The 19,726-nt window shown below is 42.1% G+C and overlaps 1 protein-coding gene across 1 annotated transcript in view; it reads right to left on the bottom strand.

The window, feature by feature from the left end:
- The window catches only part of DHX35 (DEAH-box helicase 35), a 63,010-nt gene extending 49,278 nt beyond the window's left edge, over nt 1–13,732 (bottom strand). The window contains 2 exon segments of the mRNA XM_032462299.1: nt 6,606–6,739; nt 13,582–13,732. Of these exon segments, the coding sequence (XP_032318190.1) occupies nt 6,606–6,739; nt 13,582–13,621 (174 nt within the window). The 5' untranslated portion in view covers nt 13,622–13,732.
- Between the last annotated feature and the right edge of the window lie 5,994 nt (nt 13,733–19,726).

Raw genomic sequence — 19,726 nt, 5'->3', positions numbered from 1 at the left:
TACCGTGAACGTATTTCCTATTCAGAAACACAATGCTTATCAAAAAAATCATAGTTCCTTAAAAATAATTAAACTCAAATACATACGCCCTTTGACCCAGCAACTCCATAACTATATTTATTCTATAAGTATACCCATATGTGTGCAAAGTGAGATACTTGCAAACTAACTCACTGCATCATTGTGATAACACAAAACTGGAAACAACCTAAATGTCTATCAACTGGGAACTGGTAAAATCAATCATGTAGAATCTGTGCAACTAAAAAAAGAATGATGCATGAAGTGGGGAAAAAAAAAAACCCAAACAAGGTACATAAAGCATGTACAGAGATTTACAGATACCACTTGTATTTTAAAGGGAAAGGAATAGGTGTGTGTGTGTGTGTGTGTGTGTGTGTGTGTGTGTGTACACATTTCTCTGTAAAACCAATTAAAATCTCTGAGAAATTAATAAAAGCAATTGTATTTGCATAAAAGAATTAGGTATCAGAAGACAGGGCAGAAGGGAAATCTTTCTCTTTTTATCTCCTTTTGTGTCTTTTGAATTTTAAACCATATGAATCTGCTAAATTTCCCCTGCAAAATTAAAAATATTAAAAGAAAGCTTAAAATTAAAGCCAAAAATACTGCCCGTGTTTGCTGCCACATTGCCCAGGTCGGACCCTCAGGCCCCACCCGCCCTCTCCTCTTCAGAAAATCCTTTCCCTGGAACTCAGCCCCTCAGCAGGTCTTCTCTGCTCCCTGGCAGCTATGCCTCGCTGGGGGAAATGATCAGACTGTTGTGCTGTATCGCATTATTGATCCAAATATCTGCTATGCATCCCTGTGGGAGGGCAATATGCTCTGCCACCTTGTTGCTATCAGGCCCGGCCATGTAATTTGATTTGACCAACAAATGTGAGAAGTGTCACTTCCAGCCAGAAGTTTTAAGAGACAGCTCATGACTCCGTCATCTACTACAAGACCCACAAGCCCCAGGCAGGAGCTGCGGCGTCAGCCTAGGTCCCAGTGATCACGTGGAGCAGACCTTACCTTCGGTCATCAACCCAAGAAGACCACAGAGTATGAGGAAGAAAGAAACCTTTGTGTTTTTAAGCCACGGAGATTTTCAGGTTCTTTGTTATCATAACATAGTTTATCCTAAGCTGACTAAATAACCATACAGACTAATTCCAAAACAAACTAAAATCATCTCATCTCACATGGCCTTTGACCTCTGCTCTATATAACCCCACCTCACTTCTCTCTACAGTGTCCTCATCTGTAAAATGAAGAGAACTAGAGTCTGCCTCACAAAATCGCTGATTGATATGTGTCAAGTGATCACTTTATGTGCACTTATTATAATTATTACTTAGTTACTTGGTTTGTTATTGTTGTTATTATTATTATTACTCAGTAATGCAACAAGACCTTTCTCCTGTGTCTCTCTGCAAGAAGTAAATTGCCAGGGTCTTGATACCACCTGCACATATGTTCTCCCTCCAGGTCACCATCTCCTCTGCTGTCCTTTCTCCACCAAGTCATTCCCTTGTGTCTACCTTACCCTCGCTGCACATCAGATCACCTGAGGAAATTTTATGAAATGCCTCTGTCTGGGCCCCATCCTAAACTCACTATTGTGTTGGGCAAAAGCAGCTTTATTTTTTTCTTTATGAGTTCAAAAACAGACAGAACTAATCTACAGTGTTAGAAGCCAAAAGAAGAGTTACCCTTGTATTTTGTAGGGGCAGGAAGAAAGGGCTGGAGACCAGAAGGGGAAACAGGGGTCTTCCAGGGTTCTGGTGATGTTCTGTTCTGTTTCTTGATCTGGGTGCTGGTAACACAGGTGTATTCACTTGTGAAGGTTTATCAAGCTGAACAATTACGATGTAAGTACTTTCTGGTATGTATTTTCTGATACTTCAGTAAGAATCTATACTAACAAAGGAAAGAAAAATCCACAAGGACACTTATCCCTGACCACTTAAGTATTATTCTTTATCCTCCAAGTCGAGGCTCTCAAGACGCTGTGACTTCACCCTGTCTTTCCACTCTTGATCCTATCTGTCCACTCTGTTGAGCCCAAACACTTCTCCACCCCAACATCTCTGACCACAATATTCACTAGATGAGAACATCTTCCCAGCCAGCTCCCACTGATTGTTCAATGTCATTTCTTTCACAAGGCCTTTCCTGATCCCTCTTTCCACTTCTATCCACACCAGTTATGATTTTGCCTTGTAAGAGAGGGTTCTTCCATAGCACTGTATAATTCTATAAGTCAATTTTTATTTACAACTCAAGTAGTATTCACCTTACTCCTCCTCTTCAACCACAATTATTTGAGGACAAAAACTATGCGTTACACCTCTTCAAATGAGCCCCCATTATTCCTTTAAAAGTATGGCCAGTCTGTTATTATTCTAGAATTATAATAAACTGAAGATGACTGTACTTCACTACTAATGAAAGAAATTATACAGCCCAAAAGTTTAATCAAAAACATCCAGTTGGGTGGAATATTTCCTCTCTGAGAGATCTTAAAAATGCAAAAAATAACCAAGAAGAGTTTTCAAGTTACAAAATCTGTCCAATCAAATCTAAGTACAAAGACACGTTTAAATATATACTCACTTGTGGAATCTGAGTGCTTTTCCCACATCCTGTTTCTCCAACAATCACCACTGTTTGATAGTTTTCTATCAAGTATAATATATGATTCCTAAGCTGAAAAAAATATAACCATACATTGTAAATAGCCATACATTTTCTCAAAAGACCTAAACAAAGATATTCAAACATCATGAAATGAGCTGTCAGCCAAAGGAAAGTAAATTTTAAAAAGAACCATCAAAATCTATCTCCGATATATATCAAAATATGTCTCAGGTACTGCTGGTGTCAGTATAAGGTGATACAGCTGCAGCTCAGGGTTGTAACTTACCCAAATATATAAAGCACATACCCTTTGATTCGAGCTTTCCACTGATAAGAAACTACTACAGACATCCTAACACACGGGAATAAAGACGTACATACAGGCATACTCACTGCAGTATCGTTCATAAGAACAAAAATTCAAACAGCCTAAATGTTCATCAACAGGGGAGTGGTTCAACAGTTATGAAACACTCCAATGATGGAATACTGCACAGCTGTTAAAAGAATAAATGGCCACCTGTATTGACATGGAATGGTCAATGAGGTCTGCTATGGTAAGAAAGCAAGGCACTGGATAGCGTGAATGATACACTACTGTTTGTGTTTTTAAAGAAAGGGTAAATACATACATGCTTCTTTATGTATAAGCTCATTTGGGAAAAACAAAACAAGAAACTGGGAACTGTACTGTCTCCAGGGAGTGGAAGAAAGTGGCTGGGAAGCCACGGTGTGAAGGAGATCCTCTGAATTTTGTACAATATGCATGTATTACCTAATTTAAATTTTTTTTCATTTACTAACTTGTGAAAACAAACAAAAAGAATATGCTTTCACCTCTACCTCTAAAGCCAAGTTCACGATAAAGCACCCATAGGTTACATCTCTATTTCAATTGGGCCTTCCTTTACCCATTCAATATGAGCAGAATCGCTGGTCTGGCCACTGAAAAGTCACAGATAATTCCAACGTCCTGTGTACTTAGCTTCAGAATGTATTTCTGGTCCCACATTTGACTACAGACAGCCCTGATGATCAAGAAAGTCATGACGGTATTCCACAAATTCCTGGTTTGGAATGAAGCAAAACCCCACCAAATTCCCCAACTCTGATCACTGCTCAGCTCATCTGATCCCACACCAACAATGGGTCTGGTGAAGACTGGGAGAGCCAGGGTGCTGACTTACTGACAAAAGAACATATTGGCTGTTTGAGGTTTTGAATTTGGCATTATTTGGAAGCGAAATATGTAGTTCTCAACTTTTAGTGTAAGAAAATCTCTTGGGATATCTGTTAAAAATGAAGATTTCTAGCCCTACCCTCAGGGTTTCTGATTCAGCAGGGCTAGGGTGGGGCCAGGAATCTGCACTTCAACAGGCACCCAAAGGACATTCTGCTGCAGGTGATCTAATGACTAGATGCTTTCCTATTGACTGCTTGGACCCTGTGCTTTGTTTTGGGTAGGGTAAGGGGAAACGTTTGGGTTCTCTGCAGATATTCCGTAAAATGATAGATCCATCCACTGGATGGATGGATGGACAGGTGAGTGGGTGGTCAAGGAAAACTTGAAAGACAATTTGAATATGGATAGAAAGAGACACACATGGCATCCCAGGAAAGGGAAATAACGTAAGTCAAGGAAAGAAGACGAAAATAAGCAAACCATACGGGCTTTATTCAAGGGTCCTATAAAAAGCCCACAGAAGGCTCATAGGTTTGGTTTGGAAATGAACAACAAGAGGTGTAGTCAGGGCTTCACTGCAAAAGACTTAAATGTAGAGCTAGAGTCTGGACTTTACCTGAAGGCAGTATATGCTGTGTTCTGAGAAAACAGGGCAGCTCTGATTGATTTAAACATGAAGAAACTGAAGGCATTAATTCATCCTTCATCTGCAAAATGTGAAGCACTGCAAATGGAGACTCCAACGTGTGACATTCGAGAGATGACAAAAAGATGTGCAGTTTGAAGCCCGGGAGAATGACGGTACCCTGGACAGGCGCAGGCAGGGAAATCAAGGAGGGCTGGTGCAGAGGACCAGACTGAGCCTCAAAGAGGCTGAGTTTAAGGGAGTAAGAGGACAGCTTTGTACAGCAGTGGCCAGGGCCCAAAAAGAACACCAGCCTGTGGGAGGGAGCCTAAGGGAAGCCCACCTTGAAATGCACTGAGGAAAAGCAGGTGAGCCTTACATTTACTGCTGCTTTGGTTTCAACTCCTTTTTTTAAATGGAGGTACTGGGGATTGAATCCAGGACCTCATGCACGCTAAGCATGCACTCTCCCACTGAGCCATAACCACCTGCTTCAGCTTCTATTTGAAAGCTATTTAGTTTCAGTGGGGAAGAGGGTGGTGAATAGGTAACTTTTTATCCTTTTTTATCTTTAACATCTTGAGATCATAACTACGTTTAAACTCTGCTTTGATTTTTATCAATAACTTATATACCTCTTCTTAACATTTTATTTTCATCAATATGTTAACTTCTTGCTGCCTTTTCTTTTTCATCTGTTTATATTATATTTTTTAAGTACAGTTGGAGGATGAAGAACAGTCACGAAAACTAAATACTCAATAAACAATAATTATCCTTGTACCTGAACATTTACTACATGTCTTGCTAAATGCTCTCTGTGGACTATCTCATCTGGTCCTCATAACCACCCTATGAGGCAGGATCATTAGTCCCATATTATAGATAAGGAAACAGAAGCTCAGACAGTGAAGTAAGGTCACACAGCACATAAATGACAAAGCCTGGGGTTGAACTTTGAAGTCTAGCTCCAGATTCCAGATACTTCATCACAGCTCAAACTGTGTCCTTCAATGCTGAACCTATAATCTTATCTCCTGAGGCTCAAACTGGTTTACATTTACACATAACGGATGAGGTTAATCACCTGCAGAAGAAACCCAGAGACTGTCGGTACATGAGTGATGGAAACCTTGGGGGCCACGTACATCTCTAGTCAAGGTGACTGGGCTAAATGAAGAAGGTGGCTGTTTCATATTTATTTGGAGAAAGAACATAGTAATAGAAGAGGAGTTATTAGCATAGTCTAGACAAAGAAACTCCCCACGTATAAGAACCTGACAGCTTTCGCCCAACACTGTCCAGGGGAAAGAGAGAGAGAGATGTGGGTGCTGGTGGCCACACCTACTCAGGTCATTCTAGAGGCATCATATGAGGCAGGGAGAGTTCATCACCCTTCATCAGGGGACTATAAGAAATAAATATCTTTCAACTAGACCTAAGTCACCTTTGGCTCTGGGCCTACTTCCTGATTACAGTCTGGCTTCCCATGTGGACTTGGTAACAGGGAGAGAGTGTACCATGGACTGTGTCCACCTGTCCCTGAGAACTATGGCTCACTGCAAATGAACAGATTCTGAATTCCAGTTTACACTTGGGTCCCTTGTGAGATGAGTATGCATCCATTTCAGGAGACTAATAAAATCAAGTGTCGGGATGTGCACAAGTTATGTAATAACCACACCAAAATCCCGACATTATCCCAGTGGGAGTTAACCTCTTCAACAGAAACAACCTCAGATTTCTAATTAAACTTGTGAAAAGAAGTATGCCTTTAAAAAGAAAGCAAAAATTGGCCATATGCTGGTAATTCGTTGAAGACGGATACATAAAAGTGCACAGTGCCGTTTTCTCTACTTTTTCTGTATGTTTGAACTTGTCCATAATTGAAAGCAGAGAGGGGAAAAGGATGCCATTCCAGTTTTTCCAATCTGTAAGATTAACCGGAAAAAAAAAAATCTTATGGACTTTACAGATTTTTGAGGTTAACTAATACACATATTTTGTAGAGTTGATTCCTTCAGATAAGGGTATTCCTGAGCTCACTGTGTTCTAAAGTATTAAGAGTAAGAGGACATTGTTTGCTCCAGTGTCAAGGATAAAGCTACTGCAGGCTGCTCTGGGCCGACGGCTGGACATGCTTATTCAGTGTACCTTGAACACTGGCAGCTTCTGCCTCTGCTGCTCTATAGAGAGGGCAGCGTAAGGATTGTAAACAACAGTGGTCGCAGAGTTTTCAGCTAGACTCTGTCTCTCTTCAGAGATGCTGACGCCTGGTCCCTCTGTACCTGTAACAGAAATGGGGTTTTTTTTTCAGATTCTCTGATACAGTGAGCAGAAAAGTGTGCAAAAGTTACAAAGACAAAGATATACAACAGCAGCAATGCATTTTATCTCCAACTAAGAGGTATTAAACTGTAGGCTCAGGAAGGCATCTAGAAAAGTATCCATGAGAACACAGATAAGCCTCACTGCAGCGCCAAGAACAAAGGCGATGTGGGTCCCCTTGGGCTCCAAACTGGCCACACACAACCGTACATGACAGAGGACAATGCTTTGAGTTTGGATTTCATGTCAGGATTACAACCAAACTCTGTATAAAAGTGACAAAGACCCAGTGGGAATTAGCTGAGGCAAACGATGAATCCTGCTACCGCAGAATGGCAGCACGGCTCAGGGACCACAGGCACAGGGACTCTCAGGCTGCCTGGCTGTTCTCTGTCTGCACCTCTCGACAGGCTCCTTGCAGTCCCTTGGGCTGGCTTCTCTACCAGAGCCTGGATCAAGGCTGCGGCCAGTGCCAGAGCTCAGGCTCACAGTTCCTCCACCAATCATTCATTCACCACCACCCCCACCACCACCCCACCCCCCCCCCGCAAGGATGGAAGCATGAGAGAGCAGTGAGCACTACAGAGGCAGGCCCCACCCTCGGAGAGCAGACTTGCTTCTTTTACTCTTCCTCCCAGAAGAACATAACTTAGTGCACGAAGTGGTAATGGAGAAAATTACAGACCTGGGAGAGGGACCAGGGGTCACAGGTGTCTGTGGTCTGCCTGGGGAGTGGAGAAGGCTCTTTCTCTCCCAGCTTAGGTCCAAAGCCCAGCCTGATCCAATCAACCACAGCCCTGGGGGGTAGTACCATAAGTGGCAGCCCCTACTGGAATCACAAAATTGGAGTGGTTGGGTGGGAAGTGCCGGTCCAAGAAACCACTGAGCTAAGCAGATTAAACACCAGGTACCCATGATGGCTTCTTGGTAAGAACAACAACAAACCGGGGCTCCAGTTGGTGAAGAAAGGGGAAGCCATATCCCACCATGAAAAGCTGTTAAAAGTACCATGGATTTTTAGCATGAAAAGAAAAATGTCTTAGGCTCAATTTTTATGATCAGCCTCCACAACCTTTCACGCCAAATTGTTTGTGGAGCCCAGGACAGAAGGCAGAGTAATAAGTAAATGATACAGTGTTCAAAATTCAACTCAACATAGGGAAGATATCTCTACAAGTTAGAGCTGTTCAGCACTGGCGTATGCTGCCTTTGTGAATCAATAAAAACCCTCTCTACAAGTTCAGAGCCTTCTGTTAGGGGTGCTGCAGGATAATCCCCCAAACTATCATTTCCCAAGTTTTCTGTACCCAGAATCTGTGATGCTGAAATCTGTCACAGTATAGCAGCTTTGTGATAAGAGTATTTAGCCCAATGATTTATGTTTACATTTTGGAGGGTCCCAGATCCCTTCAACAATCTAATAAAAGCTATGAACTCCACCTCCTGAAAAATACATCAGAACGTAATTTATCAGAACACAAAATGCTGGAGGTCCATAGGCCCCCTAGAGCGACATGCAGAATCACTCCCATAGACCTCTGATCCCTTTGCCATTTGTTTCTAGGAACATAGTTGTGTTCCAGAGGTCCAAGATTGCCAAAAATCAGGTAAGTGGGGCACTGCTGTAATGTTTTTGCCAAAATGCTGACCTTCCTTTCAATGAGATAAAAGATAGAACAGGACCTGGAACAAAGCCTGGGCTCAAAGAGGCAGGTTTCCTTTCCTTTCTCCCCTTACCACCGCTACATCTTATTAACTCCTTGTAATCTTCACTCGAGAAAACTTCAGCAAAGAATACCCTATCCTCATCAGCTCCGTTTTTGTCCCTCCTTTTCAAAAGGTTTTAAACCTTTACAGCACGTCTAGAGTATTTTTACATTGCTCCTGCAAGGTCTCTTACTTCCTCCCACACCAAGGTTTAATCCACTGCAGGTGTCTTCCTGACTACCCCACCCTCCTTGTCCCTAACCCACTGCCAAGTCCACCTCAGTATAATTGAGTTATGAGATCTTTTACAGGAACAGCTGCTGCCGATCAATGAGGAGCATGTCTCCTCCTTACAAAAGACTCCATTCAGCCACACCAGGGCTGCTTCCTCGCTACACGTACATCCCACGGCCCAACCTGGCTGCCAGTGGTTTGTTTTTCCCTTGGGAACATTCTCAATGCTTAAGAGAGTAACAAATTTGTAAATCCTGCAAACCACAAAGACCTTCATTTCTCCATCTATAAAGCAAGGCTGATAACAGCACCCCCAACCCCACCCCATTCCAGCATTCCCTCTAACCCAGTTTTTCGGTTTGAGGGAGGTAACCCATTAATGGGCTGTGACATTCATGTAGTGGGTCATGACCAGCACTTTTTAATAATGACCTAGAACTAGAATAGAAAGTATCAGAGTGCATCCCAAAAAGCAACACTGTTTTTGTACACTTTTCAGTTGTGTCTGTGTGCATGCAAACGCAGGTGTGCACACATGCTGGATTATAACACAGTATATTCTGTATACCCATGCTGGATCACAATACATTTCTTCCTGTATATCAGGTCAAAAACTCTTCTAAGCTGTTGCTATAAAGTGTCTGCCAGGCGCATAGTCAAATATTTATTTATCATTAAATATTTGTTGAATGAATGAAAGAAAATGGCCAGGCCTTTCTGATCTACTTGAACTGGCAAATTAAATCAAACTTTTTTCTACAAAAATCTCAGGCAGCTCATACAAAGAGATCACAAACTAGTTACTTGAGGTCCCCAAACATACCATCGTTAGAATTTTTGAAATAGTTCATTTAAAACATAAAAATTTCCCATTCTGGACATTAGGCTTAGAGAAAAAAAAATCTGAGCCCATATGACAACCATTAGGTGGAACCAAGTTACAGCTTCCTGCTTTAGATAGCATATGGATGCTCGGGTGTAACCTCCACTGTATACATCTCTCAGTCTTGCACACTCTAGTTTGTGCACACACAGTTCCCACCACTCCATATTACTTCCACCCAGCAGCTTCACTTATTCAGATTGCCTGAAAGGCCCCTACAGCTATCTGAGCTTATAAATCCCAGCCTATAGGGTATGTTCATCTAGTCTTATATCCACCCTCAATCAGCTTCCTGACCTTCACCACGTATTTCCCGCATCCTATTTTCAAACCTAAAGGAAACTTCAAGTTTCCTCATCTGTAAAATGAGATCACTACCTCCATCACACAGATATAGTGACTGCTTAGTAAGATGATGTAAGGAAAAGTGACTAACAAAGTCAGGGCTCAGGAAGTGTGCACTAAATCCATTCCCATCTCAGTTAGTGATAACACAGTTTACCTAGACCAGTGGTTCCCAAACTTTGATGCATGCTCAAATCACCAGGGGATCTTTAAAAAAATACTGATGCCTGGTTCCTAGCCCTCCATGTTTCTGATTTATTGCCATGGGGTATGACTAAACAGCAGGAGTTTTAAAAGCTTCCCAAGTGATTCAACTACACAGCAAAATTTGAGAACCACTCTGGGTCAGATAGTCACCAAACCCAGAAACCTCAGTTATTACTGACTCTACCTTCCCACACACTTGCCTCTAAAATGTCTCTCCCCTCTGCTCACATGTCAGAATTGAGGCTTTCAATATCCCTTCTCTTAAAGGTGTCCCTGACTCTACTTTCTTCCCCCAAACTTTCTGCACACCACTGCCAGAGTTATCTTCCAAAAATACCTGATCGTGTCATCCCCTGCTTAAACAGTGAAATTCAAATACTTTATTTTCTTGTTTGTTTGCTTTGGGGGGGGGTTAATGTTTTTTATTGATTCATAATCATTTTACAATGTTGTGTCAAATTCCAGTGTAGAGCACAATTTTTCAGTTACACATGAACATATATATATTCATTGTCACATTTTTTTCTCTGTGAGCTACCGTAAGTTCTTGTATATATTTTCCTGTGCTATCCAGTAGAATCTTGTTTATCTATTCTACATTTTGAAATTCCAGTCTATCCCTTCCCACCCTCCGCCCCCTTGGCAACCACAAGTTTGTATATGTCTATGAGTCTGTTTCTGTTTTGATTCATGGTTTGTTTTTTTTTTTTTTAGATTCCACATATGAGCGATCTCATATGGTATTTTTCTTTCTCTTTCTGGCTTATTTCACTTAGAATGACATTCTCCAGGAGCTTCCATGTTGCTGCAAATGGCGTTATGTTGTTGGTTTTTATGGCTGAATAGTATTCCGTTATATAAATATACCACATCTTCTTTATCCAGTCATCTGTTGATGGACACTTAGGCTGTTTCCATGTCTTGGCTATTGTAAATAGTGCTGCTATGAACACTGGGGTGCAGATATCATTTTGAATTTTTTGACAGCAGCACCCCAAAAAATTCAAATACTTTAACTTGCATTGAGACTTCTTACAATGAGGCATCTACCTATCTTTCTAGGCTTCATCTCCTGCCGTGCCCCCAAATATAGCTTACCACTTAACACCACATACTCCTCAATTATTTGGGTGCGTTGGACATTGCTGAGACACCGTCCCAATCTGCCTGTTCAAGCTACTCCCTTTGCTGAGAGCGCCATTCTCCTACCACTCCGCAGAACAAAGCCTGATTTGTGCTTCAATAGTCACTTCAAAAACATCACTATCTTAAAAAAAGAATGAAATAATGCTGTTTGCAGCAACATGGATGGACCTAGAGATTATCATACTAAGTCAGACAGAGAAATACAAATATCATATATCATTTATAAGCAGAATCTAAATAACACAGATGAACTTATTTACAAAACAGAAACAGACTCAAAGACCTAGAAAACAAACTTACAGTTACCAAAAGAGAAAGGAGGGGAGGGACAAATTAGGAGTTTGGGATTTGCAGATACTAACTACTATATATAAAATAGATAAACAACAGGTCCCACTGTACAGCCCAAGGAACAATATTCAATATCCTACAACAACCTGTAATGAAAAAGAATCTGAAAAAGAATATGTATATGTATAACTGAATCACTATGCTGTGAACCAGAAACCAACACACTGTAAATCAACTATACTTCAACAAAAAAAATAAAAATCACTATCTTTATCAAGTATTTCTTATCCACACATTCAACCTTTCCCTCTCTTCTATACTTCCATGTAATTATAATAGTTAATATGTATCTAGTGCTAAGAGCTTGACATGTATTCTCATTTAATCCTCAAAACAATCCTTTGGGTAGGTGTTACGCCCAATTTACCAATGGGATAACTGATTTTCCTAAATTACCAAGTTAGTAAATACAGTCAGTAACGTCTCTACAGTCTGACCCTTGTGGAGCTCATCTTCTTTACCACCACCTTTTTCTGCCTCATTTTAAAATCTCTTCAAAAAGATACCCAACCTCTTATTATAATTGGGGAAAAGAGTATAAATCTTAAGAGCAGAGCAGGGCCCTGGTCATCCACATCTGTCTCCTGACCACAAGGTTAGGTGTTCAGTAAGTACAGCTTCAATGAATGAACTAAATAATGGAATAGCACTGTTAGAATAAGCCCATGTTCTTTACCCAAGAGTATCCTGGTCTGATTTTCAAGCAATTCATTCAGGCCTTTATTGTACTTAACACTTTGACCCGTTATCAAAGGCTTCAGGAAATAAAATAGAGGGTATCTCATTACCTAATGGGATCTTAGTTTTGGCTACAAATAAAACTCAAGATGAATAATTGGCTGATGACTTGAAATGCTGAATCATAAAATTGTTGTTAAATAACAAATCACAGATTTTGAAAAAGAATTAACACATCCCTCGCTTGGGTTTGCCTTCAGCATCACTTATCCTCTTAGTCAGAATTTCAGGGAACCACCCTAAAATTCCCTTCAAAAGCTTCCCTTACATTACCTTCTGTCTTATTTCATTTTTGCTGCAATATACTTTGCACATCCAGACGTGCAAAGGTGCCAGTGGTGCAAAAAAACAAGTTGGTAACTGTTAAGAAACTTTTGTTTTTCATGAGAAACTGATGGAAGGGGAGGAAAGGCCAGGCATGTAAACATTCAATAAAATCCTGACTAATGAGTAAATCCAAACAAAACACGCAAAGCAATTTGTGGCTGAGACTGGTGCTGGCCTGCAAGCGGGAAAGTGGATGGCAGCTAACATGAAGGAGAGTGTTCACTTTCTGGCAGACACTTGGGATGGACAAGGATTACCCTAAAACAGAGTAAGATACTATCCCTTTTAATAAGCACTTAGACGGTAGGTCAAACAACGCACCGTGCCCGTCGTTTCAGCCCCAGGACAGGTGTTACCATTTTGCCCATTTCACAGGTCAGGAGGCAGGCTAAGAAGATTAAATGACTTGCCCAAAGGAACTCTGCTACTACATGGCAGAACCGAGAATTCAAAACCAGGCAGTCCGATTTCAAAACATGAACTCCGGAACCCGGAAGAGCACCACCTGTCCGGCCCCAGCGTAGCCCCAGGGCGGTAACAGGACACGCGTGGGCGCTTTAGCGTTTCCCCATCTCGCGGGTTGGGCAAGACAGGCATCAAGAGTTAGGAAAAGAGGCCTAGGGGAGGCTGAGAGACTGAAACGAGGTCACACAGAGTTTCTGCCCAGGCGGGAAGCAGACCCCCGAATCCCTCGGGACCTACTGTGGGTGCCTGAGCCTCCGAACCCACCAGCACCGAGACGGCGGTGGCCAGCCCACAGAGGTCAGGCCTACGCGCAGGCCCGCAGGCCCCAGGACGCCAGCCGCGGGGCTAAGACCAAAGTCAGGCCGTCGTATGTGTCCAGCGTTCCTTCAAGGGCCTTACCGGGTCTCCAGAACTTGACCTGTCCCACGGGCGCAGCCATGCTTGGGTGAAAGGTCACGAGGAAAGCTCCACCCCCTCCGTCGCGCACGAGCCCCTGGAGGGGCGGGGGGCGTGGCCCGCGAGGAGCCTGGGCGCAGGAGGTTTCGCGGTGTTGCAGCCACGCCCCCGTGACCACCGCCCCCTCCGAGCCACGTGACCTGCGTTCCAGCCCCGCCCCCGGGCGCATGTGACCCGCCCGGCTCGCCCGGCCATATTGAAAAGAAGGGCGCGTTTCTTCTCCTCTTAGGGTGGCGGTTCTGGTGCCGGCTGGCCTTCCTAGGAGCGTGGCGTGGCCCGCATGGCGCCCGCACACCTCCGGAAGGGCGAGCTTTGGGACGGGGCCGCTTGCACGAGGGCTTGCCGCGGTCAGAGGCAGGCGGTGGACAGGGGGCGTGCATGCCAAACTGACTGCTGTGTTACAAGCTGTCACAGCTGTTTTGTTTCTTTTAGTCACCTCTAGATTATCAAATTGGAGGTTAATGAAAGTAACTTCCTCGTGGGTTTGCTGGTTCAGTAGGTATTTATTGGGCGCCTCCTGCGCCCAGGTACTGCAGTTTCAACCTCTTCACGGAGCTTCTATCCAAGCGGCGGCGGAGGGGCACGGGGGTGATAGTAAATGAATAAATGCTCGATAAAAAGCAGTGTTTATTATTAAGTAAATAAGACAATGGAAACGGTATGGAAGTCTTCAGGTGCGTTGAGAGATGCTGAAAAGGCGGATGGGGAATGGGTTGAAACAAGAGACTTAGAAATGAGTAGATCTGTTAGACTAGGGTACTAGCCCAATGTTTTCTCCAGTTTGACTACTCATGATTCAAATACTTGTTAAAAATACAGATTCTAGACCCTAATCCAATCCCAAGTCAGAATCTCCAGGGGCATGACCTGGGAACCTGCATTTTAAGAAGCTCCACAGATGTTTCCAGCAGCTAGCTTGAGAAAGATTCTACTAATCCAAAGGAAAGCTGATGAGAGCTAATAAGCTCAAGTAGAAATGTTTAGTGGGTAGGCAACTAATTGGGAGGAAATGAGAGGCTTCAGAATCTATGCATTTTAGAGCTGGGAAGAAAATTCTGCGTTCTTTGAGAGAAATGGCATAGTCCTGAAAAGAATGAAGGGCTTTGGAGACAAGGAGACATGATTTGGAATCCCAGCTTTGCCATTTCCTAGCTCCTAGCTGTCATCTAATCTTAGCTTGTAAAACGAGGTTTAAAATTTTGGATTAAATGAAATAACATGTAAAGTAGGAACACAGTGTAAGACATAATAGGCATTCAGTCAACTTTAGCTCTCAATAATTCAAATAGAACAAATCAACCGGGAGAAAAAATAAGAATTTACATACATACATTCATTTTCCAAATATCCCCTTCGATTATTTTCATAATAGCGAAAATAGGGTTCCATAAATGATAATCTCTGTGTAGAATTCTCCATCCATCGTTTCAAATATCCTTCTAAGAGTCAGCTCTAAGAAGACACCTCTAAATTCCCTATCCAACTTAAGCATTCTCCCTCTGCAGACTCAGAACCTGTGTCCCCACTTTTGTGGTAACACTTACTTAGTTGAACTACCTAGTTAAGCTGCCTCCACTATTACACTGGGAACATCTTGAGGACAAGGAGCATGTCATATTCATATTACAGTCCAATAACAAAGTGCCTATTGAGTAATGACATATGTGAACACCATGCTTTATACTTAGCTTTATTTCTTAAAACAAGAAAGGATCAATGTCATAATTTTTGTCTGATTTTCACTAAGGACCCATGTATACAAAACAGGGTTTATACATAAATACAAGGGAAAATGAAATCACTGTCACTTTTTATGATTTCTTTTTTTTTATAAATTACTCTATCACTTACATGAAGAAGACTTCTTATTTACAAAGAGACAGTATAGTGGCTGTGCCCAAATCACTAGATCATAATCTTCAAGCTGGAGGAGACTTTAGTCAACATTTAGTCTAAATTCTTTGTTTCACAGAAGGAAAAAACTATGGTCCATGGAAGTTAAAAGGATTTGGTCAGAATCAATGAGCTAATTTAGTATCAGAACTGAAACTAGAATTTAAGCTTTCTGATTCCCAAACCATTTAGAGCTTAGCTCTCCTAGATAAGAATTAGTTCATCTGCCTCAGAAAGTTCTAAGTCCAGCTGTCTCTGATGGGTCATTTTCCTTTCAAAGACTTCTATTAGAGACAATACCTAAGAAATTACTTGGATGTTGATGGTGTGGTTTTATTGCCGCAGACTAGGAATGGTCTCAATAGAGTATCTTATCTTTCCTAATTAACTGTTTTAAGAAAGAATGGCCTAAAATAACTACTCTAAAAATTAAAACACTATTTCTTGAAATAGCATCCGGAAGTTATTTAGTTCACTGCCAACAATTCCATGAAAGTTTGATCATTTTGTTACATAGGCATATATTTCACAACTTCCAAATGGTAATAGATACTCCACAAGATATTCCTCAAAATTTTCCATAGATACATTATAGAAGTTTGTCTTTGTTTATGGCAGGTGGTTAACTGGTACTTTCTGCTTTGAAATATTTCCAGCCCAACCATCTTGGCCATGTTTAGGAGGCATAGGACTTAGGACTTTTATCTTTATACCAGTTAAGGCTTTTATGTAATAAGTAGTGGAAAACCCAATCCGTTGTCTCTTAAGCAGAAATGGCTCATATAATATAAAAAGTCCAAGAATAGTTCTGATTTGAGACACAGCTGCATTGGGACACATAGGACATAATCAGGGCTTGCTTCTGACCATAACATTCTGCATTCTACAGACCCAGCTGTCACATGCTACCTAGTGGCCATGTCAGCTCAGCCACCACATCCTCTAGGCATCAAGGCTCTTTCCAAAAAATTCCTAGCAAAAGTACCTGACTGGCTATATGTCCATCCCTGAATCACTCACTAGGGTCAGGGAATATTGGTGTACTGACTGGCTTAAACCTAGGTCACACACTCCATCCTAAGTCAGGTGTGGTCAGCGTCATCTGAACCACATGGACGGAGAACTGGAAACAGAATGGTTTCTCAGAAGGATTTCTGAGAGTGAGATTATCAGAGGTCGAATGAAGAAAAAATAATAGATCTCCATTATACCATGTATTCATGTGCTAGAACTTTCAGCTTCCTTAGAAAAATCCTGACTGCCCTTGGGTCTCCTCCGTGAAGCCAGGTTAGAAAGCACTATGCCCCAGCCTGAAATGAGGTAGTTCTTTACAGAATTGCCTTTCCTGAATTGTACTCCACTGGGATTTTCCACTGGGTCTAAGGTGCAGCCCTCTGCAACTTGTAACACATGTAAACCTGTCCGGTTTTTTCACTCATATGCAAATGATCAGGTTCACCCAGGTATTAGCATAAGCAAGTGTTCACTTAGCTCCAAGGATATGGGTACAGAGGTGGAGAGAGAACCACTAGGAAAGAGACTCAGCTAGCTACTAGGGGAGTCCGTCATGTCAGCCTGAGGGACACTGTGCATCTGTGGAATTGGATGAACCGGGGGAGGGCCTCCTCAGGTCTGCCAGGTGCTTTCTGGATAGGATGACTGTATGCTTTATTGTTGAAACTGGGACACCGCAGAGAACGAAGGGTGGAATTCATAGGCATAAATTGGACCTCTGCCAGGCAAACTAGGGTATATTTCTAGGTGTCTGGTACCAGTGAACCTAGAATAACAATGCTTATGTGAACATACTCAACCTAAGGTATATACTCCATGCTCATGAAATATGTCTGAATACATTCAGTTCATTTATAGCTTTAAACATCTGCCCTTGTGGAGCCCGGAGTTTGGGCACATCCCAGAACATCTGTCAAGGTGTTTATTATCATGATGGTATTCTCAGAACACTTTACAGTACCATTTTTATAAGAGGATCCCTGTGAGAAATTCTTACCTGATCTTAGTACCAAGAATTGTTCTTCCTGTTCCTGGATTTACTTTAATCTTATGGACATTGTGGATGGTAGATCTGACCAGGTTTCTTTCTGCCTCAGCTACTGAGAAGTTTAAAGTGTGTGCCTGCCCATAGGAAGTGTGTTGGTCACGGTGGCATGTACTGAGAGCCTCCTTCCCGACCCCTTTCTGTATCCTCACCTCAGGTTTCTTTCATGTAAATGTCCACGTGCACCATCTTGTATCCTAGGTTTTCTTGTTAGTTGCTTTAAGTGCTGTTAAGTAAAAGATAGATACTCCTCAACCCAACTGCCTGCAGAGGTAGGGTGGCTCCTTCAGCTTTTCAAGAGAATGTCGACCCTGCAATCTGATTGGATTGACCTTGAAATTGTACGGATCTTTAATTCAAGTAAGTTAGGGAGAAAATCATGAGACGGCTGAGTCTGAACACTATTTGATGATATTGAGAAATTTTTATCAAAGTTGTTTAGGTGTGATCAAAGCATTGTAGGTTTTTTTTAATCTTTTAGAGATATATAATTGAAATATTTACATTCAAATCTGACATTAGACAGATAAGGAGATATAATTCTCTCCCAGGGAGGGGCAACAAATATTTTTGAACCAAACAGTCTGCCATACCCAGCCTCCCCTCCGCTGGAAGTGGGGCCAGTAAGTCAGCATTTTAAACAAGGACCCCAGCTGACTCTGAAGCAGGTGGCCCTCAGATCTGACCTTGAGACCTTGAGAAACTCCATCCTATAATAATATTCTTTCCACACTCAAACGCCAGAAAAGCTTTGCTTACTCTAAGAGACCAGGCCATTTTCTTAGGATTCCATATACCTCTTGTTCTTATTTCTAATCTCTGGCAACACTTTCAGAGAACAATGGTTTTGCATCCTGTTCCACAAAAAGGACTCTGTAATCAGGTAAGTTTGTGGGAGGCCATGTACCTGCCCTCCTCTGAGAAAGTCACAGTGTAATAACCTCGTTCAAAAGTCTGAGTAGTCCTGCAATAAAGAATCCTGTTTAAATTTATTTGATGCATCATTTTCCAAACTAAACGGCAGAGCCTTTTTTAATGAATGCCTATTAATAGTTGCGTAGAACACATTGAATTGAAATTTCAAACCTACCTACATTTGTTAATGAGCTTAAGTTTTAATTAAGTTTTCAACTCACCATTGCATTAACTGCCATTTCTCAGGGCACATCCTCTAATGCCTCCATAGTTCCCATCAAGAAGCAGTCACATCAAACTGTACTGAACTGAGAATCTGAAAACCTGTCTTTAAATGCTTGTCTTGACATTTTTCAATCACGTGACCTTGAATATGCTACTTAATCTGAGCTTCAGTTCCTTCACTTGAAAATTGGGAATAACAGCTGTCCAACCACTGCATTGTTATGAGGGTCAAAGACAGCACAAAGGGAATTATCTAAGTCTAAGTGGATTCAAAGAACAGTATATTTATGTGAGGCTTGGGCCACAGTTGTTTACAGCCAGACATGAAACCAGCTGTCCGTTCTGCTTCCCAGCCCAGAATATGACACTAAGCCAGCCAGTAATCTGGTGACCGTAAGGGAATCCCAGTGCACACATGGAAACCTGCAGGCGTGCTCAGGATCTATGCACATCAGAATCTGCGCATGTGGCAGACAACACCCTCCCCCCTCCCCTATTTTAGATCTTTTTTGCTCTTGTCGGTTCAGAAGGAGGAAACCATCACCTAACTCTCTTCCTTTTGTCTGTCCACAGAAAGGAGACTGGACAAAAACAGGATTCCACAGGTATACCAATCCTGCTTAGCAGGGTGTAGAAACCGGTTGCATTGCCTGCCACTGGACTAGGAATCTGGGATAATTGTCAGTGTCCTCTTTGGCCCCTGCTCCAGGATATTAGATTGCTAAATCACTGTCAATACACCCATTTGATGAAATTACGCCCGTGGGGCCACTAGAGTTACTACCAGGGATGAATCCAGGAATGCACGGTGAGGCGTTCTATGGCAGAGAACAGAACCAAGGTCCTCGTCTGAATAGCTCAAGCTGCTTCTTTGAAAAAGACAAGCTGGAGCACATGAAAAGAACTGTGAGGTCTGGTAAGTTTCCTCAAACTACAGAGCTAGTGACATCAATACTCCTGTCACTAAGGAAGGTATCACCCTATGTGTTCTAACTT

Source organism: Camelus ferus, chromosome 19 (assembly GCF_009834535.1).
Source record: "Camelus ferus isolate YT-003-E chromosome 19, BCGSAC_Cfer_1.0, whole genome shotgun sequence".
Taxonomy (NCBI): Eukaryota; Metazoa; Chordata; class Mammalia; order Artiodactyla; family Camelidae; genus Camelus; species Camelus ferus.
The sequence above is the reverse complement of the archived record's forward strand: the minus strand, read 5'-3'. Positions and strand labels throughout refer to the sequence as shown.